This window comes from Silurus aristotelis, assembly GCF_946808225.1.
Source record: "Silurus aristotelis genome assembly, chromosome: 4".
NCBI classification, from domain to species: Eukaryota; Metazoa; Chordata; class Actinopteri; order Siluriformes; family Siluridae; genus Silurus; species Silurus aristotelis.
Window position 1 is genome coordinate 22,514,342 of NC_139577.1, and position 27,142 is coordinate 22,541,483.

At 37.5% G+C, this 27,142-nt stretch overlaps 1 protein-coding gene across 2 annotated transcripts; it reads left to right on the plus strand.

Annotated features, from left to right (window-relative positions):
• Positions 1 to 5,472: 5,472 nt before the first annotated feature.
• Positions 5,473 to 27,077, plus strand: trim9 (tripartite motif containing 9). Of its 2 annotated transcripts, XM_083538347.1 has the most exons (11): positions 5,473 to 6,411; positions 16,612 to 16,707; positions 16,873 to 16,995; positions 18,933 to 19,043; positions 19,660 to 19,813; positions 19,994 to 20,139; positions 20,695 to 20,833; positions 22,595 to 22,633; positions 22,958 to 23,261; positions 24,177 to 24,339; positions 24,556 to 27,077. In XM_083538347.1, the coding sequence occupies exons 1-11, from the start codon at positions 5,572 to 5,574 to the stop codon at positions 24,625 to 24,627; spliced, it is 2,187 nt and encodes a 728-aa protein (XP_083394473.1). In that variant the 5' UTR covers positions 5,473 to 5,571; the 3' UTR covers positions 24,628 to 27,077. The 2 variants fall into 2 exon arrangements, with proteins under 2 accessions (XP_083394473.1, XP_083394474.1); XM_083538348.1 differs by lacking the exon at positions 22,595 to 22,633.
• Positions 27,078 to 27,142: the final 65 nt, after the last annotated feature.

The window sequence follows — 27,142 nt, forward strand, 5'->3', positions numbered from 1 at the left end:
CAAATACAGATAGACAGTCTGACTAATTATGTTTTAGCCCTCTTATCTACCAGTTAGTCCTGGGTATATCCAATATACTACTGCAAATATACAAATTACAGTACAAACACATGAGAAAGTATCAAAAGTATATACATTTCTATACTTCTTTTCTTGATAGTAGCATGAAATGTAAAGTACACTTTGAGTAATGCAGTTCTGTAAAGCATTCTTTGTAAGGCAGTAATTACAATGTATTGCTCTTCTGTAAGACTGAGAGTAATTTTATGTGAGATGCTAATTCAGTAAAGATTTTGAAATCTTTCAGGTGACTGTTCAGGTTTTTGTGTTTCATTTTCCATAAGGGAGTTTATGACCTGACAACCCAATTCTCTAGATCAGTGTATCTCGAGAGATGAGATGAAAGATTGCAGACACTGACCTTCTCAGTGAAATTTCATTATTCTAGAAAATGTTAATGGAAGACTAAGAGAAAGCTCACTCATTACCCATACCATTAAATAAATAAAACAAATACATATTTACACTTAATATTTAAAGTGGAATACACTTGAGACAGGATAAAAGTGAGCAATTTAGGGATTAGGGTCTTGTTCAAAGGTTTTTGAGAATTAGAATAAAATAGCCTTTATTTGTCACATATACATTACAGCACAGTGAAATTTGTTCTTCGCATATCCCATCTTGCTTGGAACCTGGGGTCAGAGAGCAGGGTCAGCCATGATACAGTGCCCCTGAAGCCAAGAGGATTAAGGGCCTTGCTCAAGGGCCCAAGAGTGTCATCTTGGCGATACCGGGGCTTGAACCCCCGACCTTCCAATCCGTAATCCAGCACCTTCAACACTGAGCTACAACTCCCCAATTAGGCATTTTAGACCAATTTTTACTCTCACCCTTATTCTCATTTATCTATACATCATTCACAGTAAATTCTCTCCTAAACATTGTCCATTTGTTAAATATCAGACATTTATTAATTTAGGTTTGAACAGCAACAATGCTAATGCAACTCTTTCTCCCTCTTAATTCTTCAGCTGCTCTGAAGATGGTGTTCTTAATTAGTCTCAAATCAGATTAAAGTTTTTTCATCAGGAATTCATTTCATAAGAGCTAAAGTATAAGTGATGGCTTCTATTTTAGGCCCCGTGCATCAGTTTATTAGTCACCAGATCAACAAAGCTCTAAAATATTTACTATAGCTTATTGCCATAGCTTATTACAGTGTATTCACTGTGTAATAGGTATAACAATGAAGCTACCAGTAGCCCAGCTACTTTGATCCTTGTCAATTAACATGATAGCTGTGCCCTTATTATTGATTGACAAGGAACATAAGCATCCTGTGCTTATATACAAAGATCTTATTTAAATACTGTGCTTTCAAAAGGTAATCTGCTGAGATGACTGACACCTACACAATGTTTTAAGATGTAAAGAAGCCATGTGTTCAATCAAGGAGGCATGATATGTGAGTATGTACATGTGGAGTAGGACAGTGATGTATGAAGATACAGAGTGTGCAAGGATGATAAATGAACTGCTGTCTTCTCATTCAAATTACACTGCAGTTATCCAGTAAACATACTTTTATCTGTGAGAAAATCTGCATAAATAAAAAAAGAGATGTGCTAGAGGGTCAAATTGTTTGCTGCTGCTGCTGCATACTTTGTATTTCTCAAATAACTGCAAAACATTTCTAACAGCACACTCTATCATGCTCCATTTATTTTTATTTGCTTGATTCCTCTATACCAGAGATCCTGAAGGTTGCAAAATTGAGTCAGCCATTATTTGCTGGCTAAAAGACAGCCTTGTGTTCTTCTTGATGACATTTATCATCACCCCTTCAACTTCCAGCTTCACGTTCATCGCCCTATCAGAAACTCTCTTCACCTCCACTACACTCTTACTAAACTCTTCCTTCAGAATCACCCCTACACCATTTCTCTTTCTATCCAGACCTTGATTGAACAGTTTAAAGCTACCTCCAATGTTCCTGGCTTTACGCCCTTTCCACTTAATCTCCTAAGCACACATGTCTACCTTTCTCTGCTACATCTTATCAGCTAATTCTCTCCCTTTACCAGTCATAGTAACAACATTTAATGTACCAACTCGAACCTCCACTCTCCTACACGTCTCCTTTCCCTGCTGTCTCTGTAAACGTCTTTCTCCTCTCCTTCTACTCCTTCGGCAAACAGTAGCCCAATTTCCACCGGTACCCTGTTGGCTAACAATACCTGTGGCGGTCGTTGGTAACCCAGGCTTCGACCAATCCGGTATGAAATTCTGATTCATGATCCATATATTTGATTTGGCACATGTTTTACGCTGGATGCCCTTCCTAACGCAACCCTCCCCATTTATCTGGGCTTGTGACTGGCAATAAGAGTGCACTGGTTTGTGCAAACCTAATGGCTGGGCCCTCCAAAATTATGTGAAAAAGAAAAAATAACCACCTTTAAATTCAGACTAGACTATGTAGAACAGTAATTGTGCATCATGCAAATGTGGTGCTTTTTAAGATGGGAATGTGATAAAAGACTTTTGTTCTGAAACATGCTTTTGTTCTCAGAGGTACAAACAATGTTCATTTATTTATTTAAAGACCTTCTAATGCCAAGCTTTGAAATATATGTTTATAACTTTTTCCTATAGAATGTATTTCTATAGAAAAAGTGATCATAATGCTTTCTCAGAGACTATTGAAATAGTAAAATAGACTAGCAAACTTTTGGATTGCAAATGTAGTATTAACCTACTGGGCACAAATCAAAATATTTCAGTGCACCTCCTTGGAATAAAGAATTACATTAATGTATCGAAATTGCAATGCAGCATGTGTGGGTATTTTTAAGAAGTTTCGGTAGGAGGAGATTTCTGAACTTTAGGTCACATGCTGGAGCAGTAGCTCATTGACCCACTTTTTCAATATCAGAATAAAAATCATTAAGCAGTTAATTATCCAGGAATCTCTCTACAGACTCAGAGACATCAGAGAGCAACACATTCTCACCATGCACCATATAAAACACTATTTAAAACACACACACACACACACACACACACACACACACACACACACACACACACACACACATACACACACACAAACACCTCTGTAAATACTCACATAATTCAAATAACACATCGGCTTCATCAGTGATATTCACACACATACACTCCATTCGCACAATTATTCACTCTTGTATTTTAGTGAATGCCATGCGTATATCCATGACATAAGCTGGGCAAAACATTATTTTCCCTCTTTAATTTTAACATTAACTGCTGCATTCCTGGTTTTGCCTCATAATGTCTCTAACTTTAAGCGTGAGCACACATGGTCCGTCACGCAGTTAAAATCTCTAACTTACTGCATTATAGTACTCGTGAGTGTATATGAGGTTGTGTGTGTTGTGGCCTCCTGATGACATTGCCTTCCCTCTGGTGGGCGGACCATTAAAATGTCAGTTTGCTGTGTTGTATGAGTGAGTGCTGTTATTCGCCTCTTTGCAGCTCTTGTTCTCTGCTTTCAGCCAGGTTGCTGTGGAAACATGGCTGAATGCAGAAACAATGGGACAATATAAAGCAGTTCCCATAAATACAAAGCATGTAAAAACTCAGTCTTGTTGACATTACAACTTCAAAAAAAACAGAATAATTAGCTTAGAACATTGCAACATGGACATCTGAGGATCCAAACAAGTGAGAGCAGCGTCACTGGAGTTTGTTTGATTCAATCTGTATTAAAATTTTAGCTAGAAGAGTTATAGACATCAGAGAGTGTTATTTTAAACACTAAAATGCATTGTGATGTTTGCTTCAAAATGTATTTTGTGACAATAAAGAATTGTTATAAATGCATATAATGTCTTGTAAATTCTATCTGCATATTTGATTATAAGTGAATTACTTGCAAACATGCAATACCTGTACATTGCACTTCCTAGTGGGTGAAACACATAAAGGGCGCACAGCAAATCTAAAAAGAAAAAAGTTTATTTAATTTGTTTGATGTCTCTACACCAGAGAAGTTTAATCCTGGCTTGGGGAGGTTACACCTCTGAACCAGTAATTGCTTGCTCCCTAGAAGAAATCCTGGAAGACATGTTTAGAATACACCTTTCCAATTATGCAACATAGAAAAAGCTACCCTTAAAAAGTAAACGAGGAAGAACAGTAAATATGAATCATGCAAATGTGTTGCTTCCTAAAAGTTTTTTTTATAGATCAGGTGGATAGGCGGATATGTATATGGTACTTTGGTTCTTGACATAATTGCAATTTTTTTTCTCTAATTTAAAATGTACTGTACAGTATTTTTGCTTCAAGCATATAATAGTGTATATTTATCTTTATAGACAGAGCAGTGCATCCTAAATATGTTCTAATGAATCTGTCACAGTAAATTGACCGTCACAGTGCCATGCATTTGTACCTTCAAAGGAATAGTTAACATTTGTATTATGTATTATCACAAGTGAATGATTTAATAATTCAGTATACATATGACCTTTAGAGAAAGTTACTGGATTCTATTTTGGTAGCTGAAAACCATTTAAGTGTTGCAAGTACTGTCAGACATGTTACCAGAAACTGACAAGACCAGTGGGATAAGGCCAGAAGCAGTGTTATATAGATGCAAATTCAGTAAAAAAAAAATAATTGAATTCATGTGCCTAACCCTACCATCTGTTCATGCAAATTGTTTAATGAGAAATGTCATGAGCATGCCTACAGACTGTAACTGATTATGTTGTATGCCTTTGAGAAGTGCATGGAGTCATTAAGAGCATACTTAATGTATAATTTCAGCACAATGTGGTTTACAGTATCTCACTTTATTGTCCTGCAAAGACTTTTCAAGCATTCAGTTTTTTTGTGTACAACCTTTTGTCACAAATATAGCTGCCATCTTTTTTTATTGCTATTTGTTGTAGATGGCTGGGTGATATGAATAAGAATATTTTCCCTTAACTGCACACTTTATGCCAATGGGAAATAATTTTGGATGTTTTTTCGACACTTCCTAAAGCTTTTCTACATGGAGCCTCTTTTTCATACGAAGAAACAACAGGTTCTTCTGAGGTTTAACCCACTGAAAGAAACCAAAGGACCATTTCTAAGATGAAACCTGAAATAGTAAGCTAACACAGGTTACATTTTTAGATAAAAGGGCTTCTCACGAATACTGATGGTTAAATAATCCAAATTTCTAAAGGGATTCTACATGGAACCCATTGTTGGGTTTAACCCGGAAAGGCAAACTGAAGACCTCTATAATAAAATGTATTTTCTAAAAACTTTCTAAAACATTTAAAATAGAATTTTTAAGCGTTCCCAAGATAGATCCCAGATTGCTAGGTGAAAAACCTCGCTAGATTGACAAGTGCATTGTCGAATAGTCTGTGGACGCAGTCTGTCTCTGTCCCCGCCCCTTCTATAAATTTCCCGTCCTCGAGCTTCGCTTGTGCATTTTAAAGAGAATAAAGAAGGCTAAGGTGTTTGTGTGTGAACGGAGATTTGTTTGTTTTTTCCATCCCGCTGCTAACAATACTACATTTCAAGATGGAAGAAATGGAAGAGGAGCTCAAGTGCCCGGTGTGTGGCTCGTTTTTCCGTGAGCCGATCATCTTGCCGTGCTCGCACAACCTTTGCCTGGCCTGCGCTCGGAACATCTTGGTGCAGACGCCGGACGCTGAGTCTCCGCAGGGCGGCCGCGCTTCCGGCTCAGCACCGTCCGATTATGACTACCTGGACCTGGATAAGATGAGCCTGTACAGCGAGTCGGACAGCGGCTACGGTTCTTACGGCGGCTTTGCGAGCGCACCGACCACCCCGTGCCAGAAGTCACCTAACGGAGTGCGTGTGTTCCCTCCCGCTGCTGTTCCCCCGCCGCAGCCTCAGCACCAGCTGCTCCCGCAGCCCATGGGCACGCAGCCGATTCCGCGCAACGCCTGTCTGACGTGCCCGCAGTGCCACCGCAGCCTGACCCTGGACGAGCGCGGCCTGCGCGGCTTCCCCAAAAACCGGGTGCTCGAAGCCGTGGTGGACCGCTACCAACAGAGCAAGGCGGCCGCTCTGCGCTGCCAGCTGTGCGAGAAAAGCCCACGGGAAGCCACGGCCATGTGCGAGCAGTGCGACGTGTTCTACTGTGACCCGTGCCGCCTGCGCTGCCACCCGCCGCGGGGTCCGCTCGCTAAACACCGCCTCGTACCTCCCGCACAGGGGCGCATCAGCCGGCGCACCAGTCCGCGCAAAACCTCCACCTGCACAGAGCATGAACTGGAGAACCTCAGTATGTACTGTGTGCAGTGTAAGACACCTGTGTGCTACCAGTGCCTCGAAGAAGGCAAGCATTCTGCGCATGAGGTCAAGGCACTCGGAGCCATGTGGAAGCTGCACAAGGTAAAACAGTGGGATGGCATTTATTCATAATGACAATTCAGCGTTAATTGAACATGTACATCACATTAACACATGCAATGTTTAAGTCTGGGTTAAATCCTGCTATACTGAATCCATAATTTAGTATAGCAGATATGTATTATTTTTATAGCTCGGACTGGATTAACGAACTGGATCAGTATCAGTTCCAGTTTTTTGTATTTTCAGTCCACACAGATATTATATTTTATGAAACTCCCTCTTCCTGCAGCACTTAACCACAGGACAATAACTGTTTTAAAGCGTAACATGGTCATGCCCATCATGTTCAGCAAAAATTGGCATCACATCAAAAGGAAAAAAAAACAATTGTCATTAAAGGAGTGTGTTTAGAAATATTTGGTGTATAAACATTCATCTATCTAGGATTCTTTATGATGACACTGAAATCTATGTGCCATGGTTTGCCTGGCTGAATAGCCATATAAACCCCCACAGCTTTTACATACATTTCATATGTGGAATTCCTCAAACCCACAAATCAACATTTTTTTTAAGAGAGTTGAAGAGTGTCATCAGTGAGTAAAGAATGATAACAGCTCTGTGTCCAGAATGTTGTATAAAATGTGACAGAACCATGGCAGCGAAGAACATGGGTGGCTCTATTCTGGTTAAAATTCAAGGCACAAGCAATGGAGCAGCTGTGATTCAGACTTAACAGAACACTGTGGAGAAGGATGCATCACTTATCCTCTATAAATATCTTTTGACTGATTTAGTGCACTTAAATCACAGACTAGGCTATGTTCAGGTTGAGAGCAAAGAGTTTGACTGCTCACTAGGGTCAATGTCAGATGGGTGTCATGTTTTACCAGTAAATTAAGAGCCAATTAGCTGATCTGGAGGAACTAATTCATTATAAGAGTTTTTTTACCTGTTTCTTAAAGGATCTATGCATCTCCATGGAAATGGTAAAGGGATGTGTGGTTTTGTCTCCATAGTGATGTTAAAGGTATGTGTGTTTTTGGCAGGGGGGCAGTAAAGTACTGCTCTTTTACTGTGTGTGAATGAGAGAAACAGAGAGCGGGAGATGAAAGGCGAGGGGAATCACTCATTTACATATGCATTTATCCATTTCTTAGACACAACAATTTAAAGTGAGCAAGCAAGCATGTAGTTTTTTAAAGATTTGACAATACAATTGAGTCGGAAATGAATATTACTAATGATGCGTAAATAAATAGCCATCTGCGGACATGTAACAGGTGCATGATGGTTCTTGAATGAAGCGTTAGCACATAGGATTGCAAACATCAAGTACAAAGCAATCGGATGAACTACAAATGAGAGTCATGTTACCTGGTCAGAAAGTGATGGTGTTTCTATCACAGTAGGTCTGACAGAAGTTCTAGTTGCAATGTTTATTACAGAAATATGTGTCTATGTTAATAAGATCACCCAACACAAGAACATTTAAAAATAAATAGATTGAAAATGTTTAATTGTGTATACAGTGAAGTTTTTTTTGTGAATAGATTGTGATTAACTGATGGGATAGACTCTAAAGTGGGTTAATGTTGGACTAATGATTACATTGAAGCACAGCTCCTGCTTGGTTGGGTTGGTTTTGGAATAGAGGGTTTTTATGTCATCATGGGTACCAAAGTTGAACTATTTAGATTCCTTTTTTGGCCTTATGATTTTATGAAAATTTGAAAAAAAAATGTATTACTGCATAGAAGTCATATCACAAGCTGCTGTTCACACACAAACCCTTACGTTTTGGACCTTAGGTTTTGATGAGTGACTCAATTTAGGTGGATCAATTCCCCATGGTTACTCTTTGGCTAAGCATCTATAAAACACATCACATGCACTTACAGGGAGCCATTGGAGGCAATGCTCTTATGCTCAACTTTTGAGTAATCTGCATTTTATAATTTTTTATATCTCCAAGGATATTAAGGTGTTCACTCTTCTCCACTCTTAACTAAAAAGCTTTTATAGGATGGTAATTTATTAATATATATGGTGATTGGGAGCAGTATGATTTGTTACAGCATGTTTAGTTGCTAGTTTAAGTTCAAAGTGTCAGAAGACCTTTAGTTTGTAGCAGCAGCGAGTTTACCAAGACAAAATCATGAACAAAATCTTACAGTTTTTGTTAACTCACTTTATTCTGAAGATACACTCAAGAGATACTCAGTCTCTTGGGAAAAAAAACATAATTTTAAAGATTTCACCAGAAAAACTGTCTGGAAGCAATTTTATTATGCATCTTAGTTGAGAAAGATGGAGCAGAAAAAAACACTCAAAAGACAGAATGTGCGTGGGTTATGTGTGTACTTGTGTGTGTGTGTGTGTGTGTGTGTGTGTGTGTGTGTGTGTGTGTGTGTGTGTGTGTGTGTGTGTGTGTGTGTGTGTGTGTGTGTGTGTGCGTGTGTGCGTTTGCATGCATGCGCTCGTGCTCCTGTGTGGGTGTGTGTGGGTGTTGTGTGTGTGTGTGTGTGTGTGTGTGTGTGTGTGTGTGTGTGTGTGTGTGTGTGTGTGTGTGTGTGTGTGGAGGGTAATATTCTCTGCTTCTAGGCAAAAGTATGACAATGAGTAGGAGGTAAAGAAGAACAGATTTAGAAGCACTGCAAGGTTACTCCCAGGCAGACAAATGAGCACCACAACTGTGTGCATGTGGCTCTAACATACACATTAGAAGGAAATACAAGGGTTCCTCATAGTATTCTTTCAGGGTTATGTGTGTATTGTCCATGGTGGTGTACCTATACAGCATGTGTAATCTATATGATCTGGGAAAATGAAGCCTTCAAAGTAAGATGAAATGTCTGATGAAAACACTGGGTTACACATCTGTTACTCTGTGTCTTTAGTGTGCATATCTGAGTGTGTGTCTGTGGGTACACTTGTACCTACAATGGGATCCTTTGTCTGCGGGTCCTGTTGTCGTGGTGAAGTATCGGATTCCCATGGCCATGATAAACTGGAGCTAATCTGTAGACTTTGCATTGTATTTATTGTGGAGGTCTATGAAATGTATTTTGACTTTGGGAAAGATCTGAAATTGTACTGGTCAGTATATGAAATTAGTTTGCTGTGGACTGCAGTTAATGTATGAGTAAAAGTATTTACTTTATACTTTATAAAATACTTTAACCAAGGTATGTATAAGAAAAGTGTATATTGCAATAATCAAGGTTCCATTTTGAGAAAATCTTAAATTGCACGCTTGAATGGTTGCAGGGAGCAATAACACTAAATGACAAGGCAATTTTGAGCACAGTCTAATTTATTCTAGTGTTTGCTGATGCCAGGAAGTGATAGCCACAGAGTAAAAGTCTGTAGAAATTTCACTATCAGCAAAGATATAAATTACATAGTCTGTAGTCAAGTGTTATATGTAGCAACTATTTTAGCAGATTCTGTACTGTTGAAAATATGATCTTCTTCCATCAACTAACTGACACAATAACACAATAGGAGAAATGTGCTAGTGAAATGTAAAGCTTTAATTCTGCAATCCTACTGTAACCACTGACAGTATATCTTTAATATTAATTTTACTTTCAATGTCATTTATGATTGTTGTGAAGCTTCAGTTTAATTCTAAAAATCCATTTTACATTTGGTTGATTACTTTAGTTGCTTAATCTTGGCTTAAAGTGCATCTGGTTTTGAAACACTGCAGAGCTCTGGGCAGTACTTGACTTTTTTCTGAATGAAAACAACCAGCTTCTTTCCAAAACACCCTACTTGTAGTCTAAAGATCTAAACTTTAACAAAAATTTAAATTATTGACTGTTTAGAGAAATATTAAAGTCTGCATTAGTACAGATTATCATTAGTACTGATTATCTCAAACCAGTAAAGTGATAAAGGTCATACAGGTTGTTACGTTCTCTTTTGAAGTAGGGAAGTAACAGTGTTTTTGTGATGGGTGTTGGAAGAAAGGACAAAACTGAGATGAAGTTTTAGTTTTTTCTTTCACTTTACTTTCTAGTGTATGATACAAATTTAGATGTGTAAGTGACAGGACTATATACAAAAAAAAACAAAAGAAAGAAATATACAGCCAGGGTCAATAAGCTTGAAATAGCGAATAACGGAGGTGGACTCAGTGACTTCCCTATGTTCCCATATTCCCATATTACCTATGTACAGTGGGTGGCACTCTCCTATAGCCATAGTGTGTCTAAAAAGAGAAACATCTATGTGAGTGTATGTAGAGGCACGCCCAAACTACCTGTCCACACGATGCATTGGAACCGGTAGTAACAGCAGGTTATCAGCAGGAGTGGATTATTAGGGGTGACTTTATATGCCGAAGAGAAGTTTTTGATATTATAGCTATAAACTACAATGTTGCTTTATGTTGACAATCTTTTCGGGTTCCCTCTTCTCTCGCTGTCTACCCCCTTTCCTTTCTTTGCGACGGCGCTTTAATCCTCGAAGCCGACCTCTTTGGTGACGTCCGCTTCTAATAGGTATGTGGCAGATCCCCCATAATGCCCGAATAAAAGGAACCAGCACCTGCATTCGAGGAAAGACAAGACAACAGGGAGACGGAGGGCGGAAAGAGCAGCAAAGCCATACAAACACAAACATGCTTTTGTGGCACGTAACATAGGTGATCAGTAAAAATGCAAAGTTCATAATGTAGAATGCAGAAATAAAAAGTATATAGATAACTGACTGTCAGTTCTGTTCATTAAGGCAAAAATAAAGACTATTTCACTTTTTTAAAAATAACATTTGGCATTAAAGAAGTAAATATGTGTGAAATATCTAACGCAAAACGTTACTGCAGTAATTAAGTAACGTGTCTTAGAACCTAATCAAAATTATTCCTGTTTTCTCTTCAAATTGCAAAAATATGCATATGTAAATGTAATACTTGCCCATGAATCATCTTGAATTGCTTGCTCAATCTTTATTCCTGAAAGGACTTTAAGGCTGAGTAAACACACTGATCATGCTAAACTATTTTTGTTTGTTTCTATTTTTCTTAATGTCATAGAAAGTGTACAGGTTTTTATACACATTTATAAACATTTCATATACACACAAATTTATTTAGTAAATTAGGGTAATATAGTGAAAGTAACACACTGTCTTGTTTTGTGTATTTGCATAATTAAAATATTTGAAAATGATGGAGATGGCCACGTTAATACATTGTATATTTAAAAATAAATTGTCTTTGAATAAGGTAGTATAACATTTTTCTTTACATTTGCATGAGTAGACCCAAACTTGTTCAAGCTTGAAAATGCCTCTGTGCACAATGTGAGCTCCACAGTTTACATGGGCTGAGTGGAAGATCTTGGCCTGCAATAGAGCCAAGAGCTGAGCTTTGACCTTAACTCTAAAGAATGCCTTAGTATTGAAATGGAGCACTATCTGCACCCCAGGCCTCCTCACCCTACATCATTACCTGACGTTGCCCTTGTGGCTAAATGAGCACAAATCTCCACAATCACAATCTAAAATCTAGTGGAACATCTTCCCAGAAGACCTCAACAATAATAAAAGTATAATAAATAGACATGGAGTCACCCAGATGAGTATGGGTTCCCATTAAGTTCCCGTCTGGTTCCTCTCCAAGTTTGTTTATCTGGGAGATTTTCCTTGCCACTGTTATCACTGGCTTGCTCATTAGGGATAAACTTATAGGCACTATAATTAAATTACTTTATTGTTATGTAAAAATTTAATTGTATAACCTATTTATCTCTGTAAAACTGCCTTGGCACAATCTCCATTGTTAAAAGCACTATACAAATAAAACGGAACTGACCTGAACTTAATTAAGTTAAATTTAATTGAATTGAATTCAATTGAAGGTTATTATAACAGCAAATAAGGACTAAATGTATAATGGGAAAAAAGCAAATACAAACTTTATAGTCAGGTGTTCAAATTGTTTTATTGTTGCTTGCATCTTTGCATTTTATCATACAAAGATTTGAATACTATTTATTATGAAATAAGCCAGATCTTCCCATGTACATCACACACTAATACAGACAAAAATATGCACACCACCTAATCATTTGTAGCAAATAGTTTTTGGAAATGGCAATAAGGAGGAACCTAGATACCAACACAGCATTCTTTTTGGCTTTTCTCTGTGTCACCCTTTCCCATTGTATTCTGTAAGTCATACAGAATCAGTGTTATCTAAGGACTGCTTTGGAATAATCAGGTCAGATTTAAGCAGCCCCAGGTGCTGGACAGAGCGGCACAAAAAGAAGAGACTGGGGGAGACGAAGGCAAGAAAATACATGTTGAACGCCTAGAATGAATGGCTAGGGAGCTGCTCTATCTCTTTTAGTCATTTTGCTGTTTTAACTCCATCTCATCACTTTCAGTGTTCTGTGACGGTGCCCTACTGAGACATCTGCAGAATGATTGCAGAGCCAGGAACAACCGTCTCAGTGCAGAGCATGGAACAACCATAGCACACATATTAAGCTTTATGAGTACCATTATCTTCTGCTTGACACTGTCTTTAAACAGCCATTTTGAAAGGAAGTAAATTGGCCCCAACCTTGAGAATAGAAACCACCCACACAGATCCACAGCTCCTTCTCTTGCTCCTGGAGTTACCAAAGACTCCATGATTGCTCAGTGTTTCTGATACAGTTGAATGTTGCCGTTTTAGGTCATACAATTGTAGTGGTGTACATGTATGCACATGAGCATTTAAATATTTGTGTTTACAGTGTTGAGTGTGTGCAGCATTTGGCCTAGAGATCAGGACTGACAATTCAATTTAATCTTACTTCTCTTTTCTCTGTTTTCTGTTTAAGCTTAAAGTGAAATTCTTACATTACTGCTTAGTAATCTAACGTTTAGGGAATAGAATACAATGTCAAAGCACTATGGAAAGACAACACCATACAATATAATCTATAGGGTGATAATCGATACAATAGTTAGAAAGGTTCTTCAGGAGTAATCTTTTCCTGAGAGACAGATGACCTATTCCACTACATCAATAAATGGTGGAATCCTGAGCTATAAAACTTCATCCAGGCCATCATTTGTTCACACACACACACACACACACACACACACACACACACACACACACACACACACACACACACACACACACACACACACACACACAATCTCTCAATAAAGCACATTTGGCTCTCTAATTCTAAACAGATTGAAGCTTTGCTATGGCCTCCGGTCTGCAATATGCTGCTTTTGTACTGCCAGAGCAGCAAAGTCTTCCACATGGAAATGAGAAGTCTGAGTGGCGGTCAAAAAGTTATTGTAGAATTCATATTAGTTGGTTTAGTACTGTTACTTGCACAGCTTGATTTTTTTTAAATCACTGAATGTATAAAATTCGTCTGTGTAGTGACAACATATGCTGCACTGAATAGCCCAGAATGCTAGGTTTTCTTTTCAATTAGATGTTTAGTGGAAGGAAATATACACAGATTGGTCATGTACTGTATGGGCTAATTAATGTGTAGTGCCCTGTTATTCATTCTAAGCAGTAAAATGTTCACACTACCTAAAATCTCATATAGGCCATATCATTTAGAATGTTTTTGTGACATTACTAATAAACCTTTTCAATGTTTTATTTGTTTGTACTCAAAATGAAATCAAAATTACTCCAACTTGACCTTCATTTATAGGTAAACTGAGTAATAACAGATAAAGTGCAAGACTAATATTTGGCCCCTGTAATAATGACAATTAGATATAATCATTATATGTCTAAATGTGCTTTAATGTACAAATAATATGTATAAAAAAATGTGGGTAAAAAAAAAACCTCACTTCATTTCTACGAGAAGCGATTGGTAAGAGCAGGACAGAGATGCCATATGATGAGCGCTTAGAGGCTGAGGCGATATGCACAAATTTATCAGCTCTGACAGTTTCTGTCATCTTCCCACTCGCTATGTTACTCTCAACAAAAAAAAAGGAACGGGATTAAATGAGCCTAATTGCCCTGCAGGGAGGTATTTATGCACAGCATGTTCACCCCTTCACTCACTTTCACAAATTGCACACCCTCTTTTACCCACATAGTGACACAATGAGAGATGATGACAGAATGACTCTTAGAGTAGGTACAGTTTTATTGCCGTCAGCAACAACTATCAGTACCTGAGGGGTACAATCACCTCCTCTTTTAGTGCTCACAGAGTGCTGATGCAGCGGTATGGCCACACACATCCACACACACAAACATAGTCAGTCAGTTTTGTGTCTTTGCCATGATCCTATAGAGTAAGAGATTATAGGCTCATGCATGTAATTCGATATTGATTCGATGTAATTACATGGACATAAGATATTTAGTAATAAGAAATATATAATAATAAGAAATATATAAATATAAAAAATAATTAGAAGCAGTTGTAAAGGTTTATCTTTTCATTTCACAAAACATTAAAGAGGGTAGGCTATAACACTGCTATATTGGCATGCTCTCAATGTGAGAGTTTTCAGTGTTTGGCCTGGCTCTCTAAAAGAGAAAATGGCAATGTGGTGAACAGAGTTTAGTTAAAATTGCTCAAATAGCATGTATGCTCTGTTTTGGTAAGAATACCATGGTCAGCTGTAAAAGAACTCTGACTCTAAATTAAGATCATGGGCCAAGTTATGTTGTTGTGCTGCTTTTCTCTTATCTGTTCATTCTTCTCTCTCAGTATGCTCTGCAATTACATCTCAAATTATATTCCAAGCACTAATCCGCTATGTTCTGTCCCATGTCTTTATTTTATTTATTTATTTTTATAACATGTTATGCTTTAGCTTTTAGGGACTAGAACCGTGGGAATGGATATACAGCGCACCAAGGGAACTGTGTCAAGTGGGGGTGGGCCTTATGACAAAGATTTCATATAGCATTTTAACACATATCTGCAGTACATATGCATCCAAATGCTTCAAGTTTTATAAAATATTTACATACATATATATATATATATATATATATATATATATATATATATATATATATATATATATATATATATATATATATACATATATACATATATATACATAGCATTCAAAATAACCCCTAGTTAGTATTACATTTAACATCTTTGGATAATTAAATCTGCTTCATTAAACTGCCACTTTTGGGCCTAACAGTGATAGGCTATAAAAAGATCAAAACATTTTATATGAGCAAATATTAATATGATTCTACATTTATTTAAGGATATTTTTTATTTATTTTTTACATTGCATTGTTGATTTAACTAAAATTAGCTTATATTAAATTCTATTTATTTGGAACTGTATTTCTAAATGTTATTATAGACTTACATAAACAGTGCATCGCTGGTTGCCCAGGCATTTGTGTCACAAACTGTATGAGTTTGTCAGCTTTGTCTTCTGTGTCCTACTTTCTAACATTGATTATTTTTTTCTGGTAAATAATCACTGGGCTAATCACAGGGGGAAAGCATTGTGCAGTTGGAAATTCTTCCCAAGCTGGAGTATGTATGGCTTTTATGTTTGCAGATGTGGGTGAGGACGAGAGAGTTTGAAATGGGAATCTCTCTCAGTGGGTGACATAGCACTGATGAGATGTTTGTATTTCTCATCACTCCTGTAGCTTCCCATACTCAGGAAACGCAGGGTCATTCGAGTCTCACGTGCTCTGTTTCCTGTTCACTCACCCATGGAGCTTCTCTTATACAAACATGCACATTTATACAAACATACTTCATTTGCTCTCTCTTTGTCTATTGCAATATCTGTTTTGCAGGTCATACAAGTGATGCCATTTCTTGAATGTGTTATCAAAACAGTGTTGTGTTTTAATATTGAAATCGTGATTACTGTTGCAATTATTTAATAATCCAAGAACATTTTATTTTATTTTTTCCTCATTTTAAAATCAAACGAAAATAGTTTTTTTCCTACAGTCTACATAATTATTCTGTATTTTGTTCCCTAGGCGAATTAACTGAGTCGTAACTCTTGTAACTAGCACTTTGTGCAGCCAGGGAATTTGAAGATATGAAATTAAGTGCTTGATTTACTGTAGAAGATTTAGCTAAACTCTGCAGTATTTCAGGTTATTTTTATGAATTCTGTTTGATATATGAAGAAATACCTTGTTAAAGCTGGATTAACTGTACAGCCTTGAATGTTTTTATTTGTGCATTTACACATGAACAGATTTATCCAGAATCATTCTATTTATCTGTCTCTCTCTAGGGGCAGCTCTCTCAGGCACTGAACATCCTGTCTGATCGAGCCACTGAGGCCAAAGAGTTTCTTGTTCAGCTCCGAAACATGGTGCAGCACATACAGGTAATCAACACAGCAGATTGTTGCGAGAGAGGAAAAGAGTGTTGAGGGAAATAAAATAGAGTTAGGGGGGAAGGAAAAATGTTTTCATAGCTACTCTTGACCTGTATTCCCTTCATCACACTGCAGTTCTGGTATGACAGTATTTGGTATGTGTGTGATTCACAGGAGAATGGAGTTGAATTTGAAGCGTGCTTGGTGGCTCAGTGTGACGCACTGATTGATGCCCTGAATCGCCGGAAAGCTCAGTTACTGTCCAGAGTGACCAAAGAACATGAGCACAAACTCATGGTAAACACATTAACACATATACACAAATATCTGTGCATCATTTTTAGAAACACTGATCAATAATATTTTAGATTACACCCAGCAGCAGTATTGTAGAATTTTAATGTATTATATTGAAATGTCATGATACAACTTCCTGAGATTATTGTGCCACTGTGCCTTCTGTTGTGGGTGTGTGGAACACTGTGAGCAAGATTCACGTGAGTCGAGGCAGCTGCAAAATGTGCACACGAAGCACATGACAGTAATTTTCAATTTGCTAAGATTGTAGCTCATCATGTACAATGTGCTGTGCCTACCAAAATGCATTTAAATTGCGGCTATAAAATGGTTGAAAAAAGAGAACGATAAAGTCATAATAAAGTCTCTTGTGTCAGAAATACAGGACAATAATGCAGCTATGACATTCAGTCTGTTATTAAACTCTGATTAATTAAATTAATAAAAAGAACATGCCTTATGCAGGATAAGCCGCTTCATATAACACGTGTGCAATCCAACCAAATAACTGTATGTAAGCATGCAGAAAAAGGTGAAGCAGGCTGTGTATTTTGAGCAAGGTTGCTAGATCTGTGCAACAAAGGCAGCCCAAAGGACAATAGTGATTTCACTAAGATCTTAAATTGCTGCTGAAATATTTGACATCTCTTAGTTATTAAAAGATCAGTTTTTTCCCAGGGTTCCAATTCTGCTGTAAAACTGAGCACCTGACAACACTGCCCACACAGCGCTGAGCAACACACGTCCTAAAATTACACCTGCTTTAGGAAGAAGACAGAATCAAACCCAAAACTGTCCTGTGTTAATTTTCCAAAGTTTTGTTCATCAATCAAAATGTCAGTGGCACTCTTTATTTATTTTATAACTGATTTTGTCCCTTTTTGCACGAGAAGTGCACCTTGGTGGATAGTGCATCTTTAGACTCCTACGCCAGTTTCACACATAACACAGATATTTTAATGCAGAGCATGACCCAGTTACACGTTACAGGTTAGAACATCTGACCTTGTGATTTTTAATAAAGTGAATATGATTAGTGTGGAGATTAGAGTAATCGAAGGCCTGAAATCTTTCAAACTATAAAGGAACAAGCCTGTTATTGCCTGTGGTCCCTATGGAGCCATGGCTCTGTTGCTATGGTGACTGGAATGTTGGGTCACTAGGATTGTGTAGTGGTTCAAGTGCGAGGAAGGACCTTCCATACACACTCAGAACACACCCGCGTGCACACACACACACACACACACACACACACACACACACACACACACACACACACACACACACATATATACACACACATATACAGCTAGTGTGATGCCAGTTAGAAGTCACGATTTCTATCTAGATGGAAGCTATTTATTATTATTCTTATGTTATCCTCATGTTTTTCTTTATAGAAGGTGTGTGTGTGTGTGTGTGTGTGTGTGTGTGTGTGTGTGTGTGTGTGTGTGTGTGTGTGTGTGTGTGTGTGTGTGCGCACACAAAAGGAAAACATGCATGTTGCTCACAGAGGATTCAAATAGCCTTTGCTGCTGTTGCTTAGCAACTCAGTCTCAGTACCACTGACAGCAGGGGAAGAAACAGACTTATCAGAGTGTTTTAGATAAATCTAGTGGCTTTAGATTCTGTGTGTGTGTGTGTGTGTGTGTGTGTGTGTGTGTGTGTGTGTGTGTGTGTGTGTGTGTGTGTGTGTGTGTGTGTGTGTGTGTGTGTGTGTGTGAGAGAGAGAGAGAGAGAGAGAGAGAGAGAGAGAGAGAGAGAGAGAGAGAGAGTAATTAACACATGTATGTAATATCTCTTGAGTGGTGACCATGTTTCTCATTCTATCTATCTATCTATCTATCTATCTATCTATCTATCTATCTATCTATCTATCTATCTATCTATCTATCTATCTATCTATCTATCTATCTATCTATCTATCTATCTATCAGGTGGTGCGTGATCAGATCTCTCACTGCACTGTGAAGTTGCGGCAGACAACGGGTTTAATGGAATATTGTCTTGAGGTCATCAAGGAAAATGACCCCAGCGGTTTCCTGCAGGTCATACAGTCTTTACCTGCACATTATTAGAAAATATACTGAGAACACATTTAGAAAGTCTCTGAGTTTTGTTCTAATTCTTCGGGTGACCCATTTATATTATTATCTGTGTACATTTTATGATTCTAAGGATGCTAAAGGTTTTAAAATTTGTTTTATTTTTTATTAAGTGAGTTCTCTGGGCAAGCAAAAGTGAGGTGGCATCTACACTAGCCAGTTACGTGTACACAAAAGAAGGTCATTAATACTTCCATTCATGCATGTTCAAATGGCCCCCGCAATGTTGAATGAGAGGAATAGAGGAATAGAATAGAGCTTAGAGCTTCAATATTTTATAACCAGTTTCTTTAAAAAAAAAAAAAAAGAAAATTTTAAATAATTTAAATGTTCAAGATGTATACAAATGGTACATCATATCTAAAAAAGCTTCATAACCCATGGACACTAATCACTAATATCTGACTTTATGAAATGAAATAACTAAAATATCATTATGTGTTCTCAGCAACAAAATGGCTTTATAGGCATCTAACTATGCTCATGCTAATTTGATTATCTTTTTATCTTTACCTGACAAAGCACATGCATTTAATTGTATTTGTGTGTGCATGTTTAGATCTCTGATGCACTGATTCGTCGGGTACATATGACAGAGAGTCAGTGGGGTAAAGGCACACTCACGCCACGTATGACCAGCGATTTTGACCTGACACTGGACAGTAGCCCGTTACTACAAACCATCCACCAGCTTGATTTTGTACAAATGAAAGGTATCAGTTATCATTAAGTATTTGTGTGTGTTAGTGTGTGGGTGTGGGTAATTTCCGCGTATCTAAGTAATCATATATTTAAATTTAGGGATGTATGTTAGTACTGATATTTGTCTCTGTGTGTGTGTGTGTGTGTGTGTGTGTGTGTGTGTGTGTGTGTGTGTGTGTGTGTGTGTGCAGTACCTGCAGCTCCAATTCTGCAGCTGGAGGAGTGTTGTACTCAGACCAACAGTGCCACTCTGTCATGGAAACAGCCTCCTCTCTCCACCATTGTTGTGGATGGTTACATACTAGAGCTGGATGATGGCAACGGAGGGCAATTCAGAGTAAGTGCTATACATCCACCAACCCACCCAACCACCCACACACACACACACACACACACACACACACACACACACACACACACACACAAACACACACACGCACACCTGCAGAAAAACACATATACCGCTGAACATTTACACATACACATAACATACACACTTTATCCTTTCTGTGTGATATGTTGGCTTACTGCAGAATGCTATTTATATACTTGTAGGCTGCCCCCCCCCCCCCAACCACACACACACACACACACACACACACACACACACTCTCACACACACTCACATACATGCTCCCTTTCTCCCTTTCTAAACAGGCCAAGCTCTTTTTTAGGCTGCCAGGTCTTTGTGTTCTGATTTCTGCTCCATTTTTTAAAAAGGATGACTGAGGAGAAGTGCGGTCCTTTACACCATTATACATTCCACCTGGTCCTTATGTTTTCATGAGAGTCTTAATTATGCCTATAATTTGATCCCCATAGCAAATCTTGTGCATGTGGGTAAGCATATACATATACATACATCAATGCATAATGTGATCTCACTCCACAGGAAGTGTACGTTGGCCCAGAGATGATTTGCACAGTGGACGGACTTCACTTCAACAGCATGTATAAATCACGTGTTAAAGCCTTTAACGCCAGTGGAGTGGGCCAGTACAGCAAAACACTCGTCATGCAGACCTCAGAGAGTGAGTGATGTCCCCTGCACTTCAACAAACATAAAAACCCCACTTTTCCATTAGATATGCTTGTCATTTGATAAGTACGGAAGCTGGATAGTGTTCAGTTAGTAGCAGTTTAAGAGTTCCACATAGATTGTAATGAGTTGAAAGGCTGAAACTGTGTTTTTTATTTACAATACTGTTGTTGCACTTGTTAACTATAAAAAATATGCTGTTATGAAGCCTTTATTTCTTTTTTCAAATACACAAAACATTTCTGAATTGGAACAATGTAGTCATTTTGGGTCATGTAACGTGATGCAGATGAGCTTGTCGTCCCAAAAAGCTAATCTTTATGTTTATTCATGTAACCCTTTCTCTGAAAAATCCTTTAATGTCTGGATTGTGTCTCATCATACATGTTTTAGAGATCTTCTCAGAATGAATATTCATTATACATTTGCTGTCCATCAAAAAAAAAAAAAAAAAGCATGCATTGTTCTAGTTTAGTCAACAAATGGCACATTTACATTTATAATTTTAATACAAGAAGCCACAAAGTGACAACCGAATTATAATTGTAATACATTTGTAAATTTCCCATTGGAATGAATAAAGTATCTATCTATCTATCTATCTATCTATCTATCTATCTATCTGTCTGTCTGTCTGTCTGTCTGTCTGTCTGTCTGTCTGTCTGTCTGTCTGTCTGTCTGTCTGTCTGTCTGTCTGTCTGTCTGTCTGTCTATCTATCTATCTATCTATCTATCTATCTATCTATCTATCTATCTATCTATCTATCTATCTATCTATCTATCTATCTATCTATCTATACTTTAGAACCAGAATGCATTCTCAACTTGTTTTAACCTTGTGTATCTCATGCAGTCCTTGCATCTATTCACATGGGTGTAAAATCTATTTAATGGATTAAAGGATTTGGTGGAATCTATGTTTCGAACACATTTATTTATCACATGCATCTTCCCTAATTATACTGATGTCTTTGAGCCCAGTGGTGATTTACAATTTAGCAGGAACTCCACTCTAATTTTTCATGAGTCTCATTTCAGAACTTCGGCCATGTAATTCTTTTTGAGATTCTGGCTTGCAGTCACATTTACCCTTTTCCTGTGTAATTGCAGGTACACTTTCATGTAAATGTGCATGTCTAAAATAACTTTCTAAATTCAATTCAAAGAAAGAAATTGGCCTGCTGAGCCAAAAATGGACTCACTTATGCTTCAGGCTATTTTAGATAAAAATGCATTCAGTTACTGGAAAATATTGTTAGAATTAAAGCTTCAGTACTCGTAGCAGTGCTATACTTCAGACATCTTGTCTGAAATGCAAGGTTACAGTTTATGCTAATTTTTCTCCACTATACAAATTCTCCCTGAACACAGTAAATTAGTGCCCGGGTTTGTGTTTGTTCTAGCATTTGTTTTTGAACTTGACTTGTCCTAACTGCTTGCCTGGCCAAGCATAGTTCATGCAGGAGAATCACAAAAAAGCATTGGCTACATGGATAGTGAAGAAACATGCTGTAAAACTACTATGTTATACAATTATACAAAAGGCTTTATGACAGTTTTTTTTTGTGCATGAGGTGATATGTCATGGAACAGATCCAGCTTCCCTGATCAGCTGCTTTACCTAGCTCTTTCTCTCATCAACCCTCCTTTCTATCACTCCTTTTCCCTTTCTTTCCTTCTTTTTTCTTTCTTTCTTAACCCCCCTTCACTCACCCTCTTTCCCTCCTTTTCTTTGTCTTTTCTCTCATCTCAGCTGGACTCGCCTCATGTGATATTAACACTCTAGCTACAGGTATGAATAGCTCTCTTAACCACAGTCTGCATTCTCCTTTTCCTCATCCTAGTTATAAACATATCCTTCTGCTCCTGTCTTTTTTAGTTGCTTTTATGTGTGTATGTGTCTACTGTTTGTGTGTATGTAAGTGAGGTTGTACTGGACTGTCCTGTTTGTCAACAGTAGTCATTAAAATCCATAATTACTCATTTAAAGTAAATATATATTAAAAGTCCCCAGTGACTAACATGTATTGTGTGTGTGTGTGTGTGTGTGTGTGTGTGTGTGTGTGTGTGTGTGTGTGTGTGTGTGTGTGTGTGTGTGTATGACTCCTTTCTGCAGTTGCCTGGTTTACCTTTGACCCCGCATCAGCCCATCCAGACATCATACTGTCTAATGACAACCTCACAGTCACATGTAATAGTTACGACGATCGCGTTGTCATGGGCAACACACCCTTTTCTCGTGGTGTGCATTACTGGGAAATGACCGTAGATCGCTATGACAACCACCCAGACCCAGCATTTGGGATCGCCCGGATTGATGTGCTGAAAGACGTAATGTTGGGAAAGGATGACAAAGCCTGGGCCATGTATGTGGATAACAACCGCTCCTGGTTCATGCACAACAACTCCCATACCAACAGGTATATTAAGGAGATAATCTAGATATGGAGATGTATCTGAAACGATGTATATACTGGGGCATATTAAAGCTGTATAATATATATAATAGAAATAAATAATATCACTCAGTTTTTAAGTACTTCACAGATTTAGCATTACCATGCATTTTAGCACTAAGTAGCCCTTTAGAAATTGTACAGTTAAAATGTTGGCTTTCCGATTGGAAGGTTGGAGTACAGACCCTTCCGAGAAGCCCAGCACTGCCACCTGACACTGCTGGGCTTCTGAGTAAGGCCTTTAACTATCATTTGCTTAGTTATATAAATGTAAGTATTTAGTGCATAGTATAAGTAAGCGAATTCTGACACATCTTACCAACATGACCCATATTCTTGTTCACAGTTTCATGATTTTTAGTCAATTATCTGTTACTAATCAAACTAATAGCTTGAAATAACCCAACCATTCTCCTCTTTAATGCAAAGTCACTCTGACATTCTGCCAGGGACAATTCTAAACCGATGGTTCTGTTTGACTTTCTGGTTTTTACTTTGTTCTGCCTGCTTTTCAGACTGTGCTTTGATCGCATAATAATAAGATATATATAGTAATTTGTCTGTAGTGCACTGTATACTCAACAGATCTCCAGTTACCGAAAAGGTCACTTTAATAAATTTTTTTTTACTGTTTTTTATTTTTTATAATATAATTGTCATGTTTAAGTAGTTAATATTAATTTTAATTATTCATAACTTTTTATACATATTTGACAATAAAGTATGCCATAAATAACTTGCAATTTCTACATCAAGCCATCAATGTAATCATCAGCAGAAAATTCTAACTGTGACTGTGACTATACATGTATGAAGAGTATATAATAAGCCTATTAGTGTGCATGTAAACAGGAGTTTAGAATATTTTTTCTCCCTCAGAACGGATGGAGGGATTGGTAAGGGAGCGACAGTAGGTGTTCTGCTCGATTTTACTCGGGGAATCCTGCTGTTTCTTATCAATGATGAGCAACAAGGTCCTGTGGCTTTTGACTCATTGGAAGGTCTTTACTACCCTGCCATCAGCCTCAACCGCAATGTTCAGGTAACAGAGATCAGCCATAATGTCAAGCCAACAGTAAAACAGTATACTGGCTAATGATTAAACTGATACGAATGAATAATCTTAACTGTTACAAAGAGCCTCCATTGCCTTTATATTACCTATTTTAAATTCCAATCTGTGTGCATGTGTGTGTGCGCGTGTGCGCCCGCGTGCGCGCGTGTGTGTGTGTGTGTGTGTGTGTGTGCGCATGCATAGGTGACTCTTCACACTGGATTACCCATTCCGGATTTCTACACACTGGGAGAGTCAGACCCTTCTGTCTGCTAAAGACCAACATAACACACACACACACACACACACACACACACAAACACAAACACACACATGCACACACATGGACACATATTGATGGATAAGATTTACACTGATATTCAGTTCTCAGCTGTTTATGTGAAATCCTGGGTTGGTTTAAGAGTTCAGTGCTTTTTTCTAAGCTTAGCTGCTAGTTACAGCTGGTTTACTTTATTTTTTACTTTATGACAAGCAGAGGCAGCAGAAGAGCAGAAAACTATAAACCTCTATTTGTAATTCCCAATAGCCAGAAATTTTAGGTGCAGCTTTGAGACTTATTAGACTATTTGTGGGAAAAAATACTTATAAACCATGCCAGTGCTATTAAGCTACAAAGTTTAGTCTTGCCTCTTGTTCCTCCTGTGCAAATTTACATAATTTGATCATTGGTCACGTCATAAGAGAAAAATTATCATATTCATAAAAATACTAATATATTGAAAATGAATGTGAAAATCAGCAACACATTTTTTTTATAAATGGGCACAGTGAGTAGCATTGCCACCTTGTAGCTCCAGTGTCCCTGGTTCAAACCTGTGCTCAGGTTACTCTCTGTATGGGTTTTTGCATGTTCTGAAGTGTCTTGGACCCCATACATGTCAGTAGATATATTGTCTGCTACGCTTTACCCAAAGTATGTGTCACTCGTTCACTGGCTTCCTTTCCAGGAAGTATTTCCCCAACATCCTTAGGAGATACACGTGAAAATAAATGAATTAATGAATTTATAAGAAATGTTGCAACTGCCCCCCTGCTGGTCAAGGTTAGAATTAGAAGCATTTCTACATTTTCTTATAACTTCATTAATCTGATCTACATCACTATCAATTTAAGTTTGTAGACATTTTTTTCTGGTTTAGAAATTATATACATATAGACATAACAGCCCACAAATTGTGATACCTAATGACAAAAAAGAATTCTTCAGTAACTTTTATTTATTATTATTATTATTATTATTATTATTATTATTATTATTATTATTATTATTATTGTTATTATTATTATTATTATCATAATCATTATCATTAATCATAGTTGGTGCTAAAGAATTAAGATGTGACTCTGGTCCTATTAGCCTTGAAATTTCAGAGTCCAGGCAGATTTTATACTTCTTATTAATAATCATGTTACAGATCTGTGCAGAAGTGATGTGCAGAGATAAATTATGAATCTGTAGAGGTTATACAATGCAGTTTATCATTATAATTGGACTATGTGCAGTCTAATGTGTTAAATGGAGAATTCACACACTGACTGACATGTCAGACATGTGTGACATTTTACTGAGCTTTCTTTTTTGTAGAAAGCTGGGAAATTTTAGGACATTGTCCTTACACACTACAAACTCACACTAATCATTCTGCACCCTATTTACCAATTTGTAAGTGATTGGAAAAAAAAACATTATGGTATAAATTATAATCTTATATTAATATAGTTCAATGGCAAGAGTGTCAATATAGTAATTTAACAGGAATGGCGAGACACTGAGCTGTCTCTCATTTATATACAGTACACACACACAAACTTACACACAGCATGAACATTCACTACTTAACAGTCTCCCTTCTGGTCAACCCACATAATCAGCAGCAGTGCGGTACACACACATTTCTCTCTATCTGTCCCCTCTGTTTGTTATTGCCTCAGAGCTGTACAAGCAACTCGCAAATCTTTATTGAAAAACTGGTGCTGCTTCTGTTTTTATGTCTGAAAATTACAGTACTATATATAGATAGAAAGATATATTTGTGTTATTACCTGCAATATAAAAAAGCACAGCTTTAAATAAAAAAAAAAAGTAATTCATAACCTGGCAATATGTTTTATGTTTTAGAAATGCTAGATGCCATAGAGTGGATGTTTGCGTGGCTCCATGTCATTAGATGTGGGGAGGTTCAGGCTGCTAATGATGTGGTGCAGTGAAATAGCTGCCTTTATTTGCATCACAAAACATGTGTAGCCTATTTTAAAAATACCCTGAGCCTTTTGTCAACTGACTGGAACTAGGATGCTCCTCGGAATGATGAAGTGTGGCTTTGTTGTGTTGTGTGAAAAATAATTGTGTACACAGAAACAAATAACTTGAATGCCTACAGAACTGCATGAACACCTATAATGCTGAAAAAAATCTTACAGTGTTACATTTATGGTGATATTGAAGACAAATTAGCACAGAAAATATGTAACTCTGTAGGCCTTCAACACTAGTTTTGCTGTGTCAGGAGCCGAAAGTGTGGGTCTGTGACTGTACAAGGGATCTTTATTTTCTTTATTATAATGTAATCCCTAATGTGAACAATACATTTATTACTTTATTATTATTATTATTATTATTATTATTATTATTATTATTATTAACTGGCGCTTGGTGCATTCTGTAACTGTACACTATATTCAATAAATGGGTTGAGACAAGTGAATGAATGTCTGTTCATTATTGCTGTCCTTCATATAAATGACCAATGAGAGAGCACAAGGTCTGAGC

Coding starts and splice junctions, on each gene's coding strand:
- trim9 (XM_083538347.1), top strand. CDS start 5,572: ATGGAAGAAATGGAAGAGGAGCTCAAGTGCCCGGTGTGTGGCTCGTTT. Junction 6,412..16,611: donor CCATGTGGAAGCTGCACAAG/GTAAAACAGTGG, acceptor GTCTCTCTCTAG/GGGCAGCTCTCTCAGGCACT. Junction 20,834..22,594: donor CGTCATGCAGACCTCAGAGA/GTGAGTGATGTC, acceptor CTCTCATCTCAG/CTGGACTCGCCTCATGTGAT.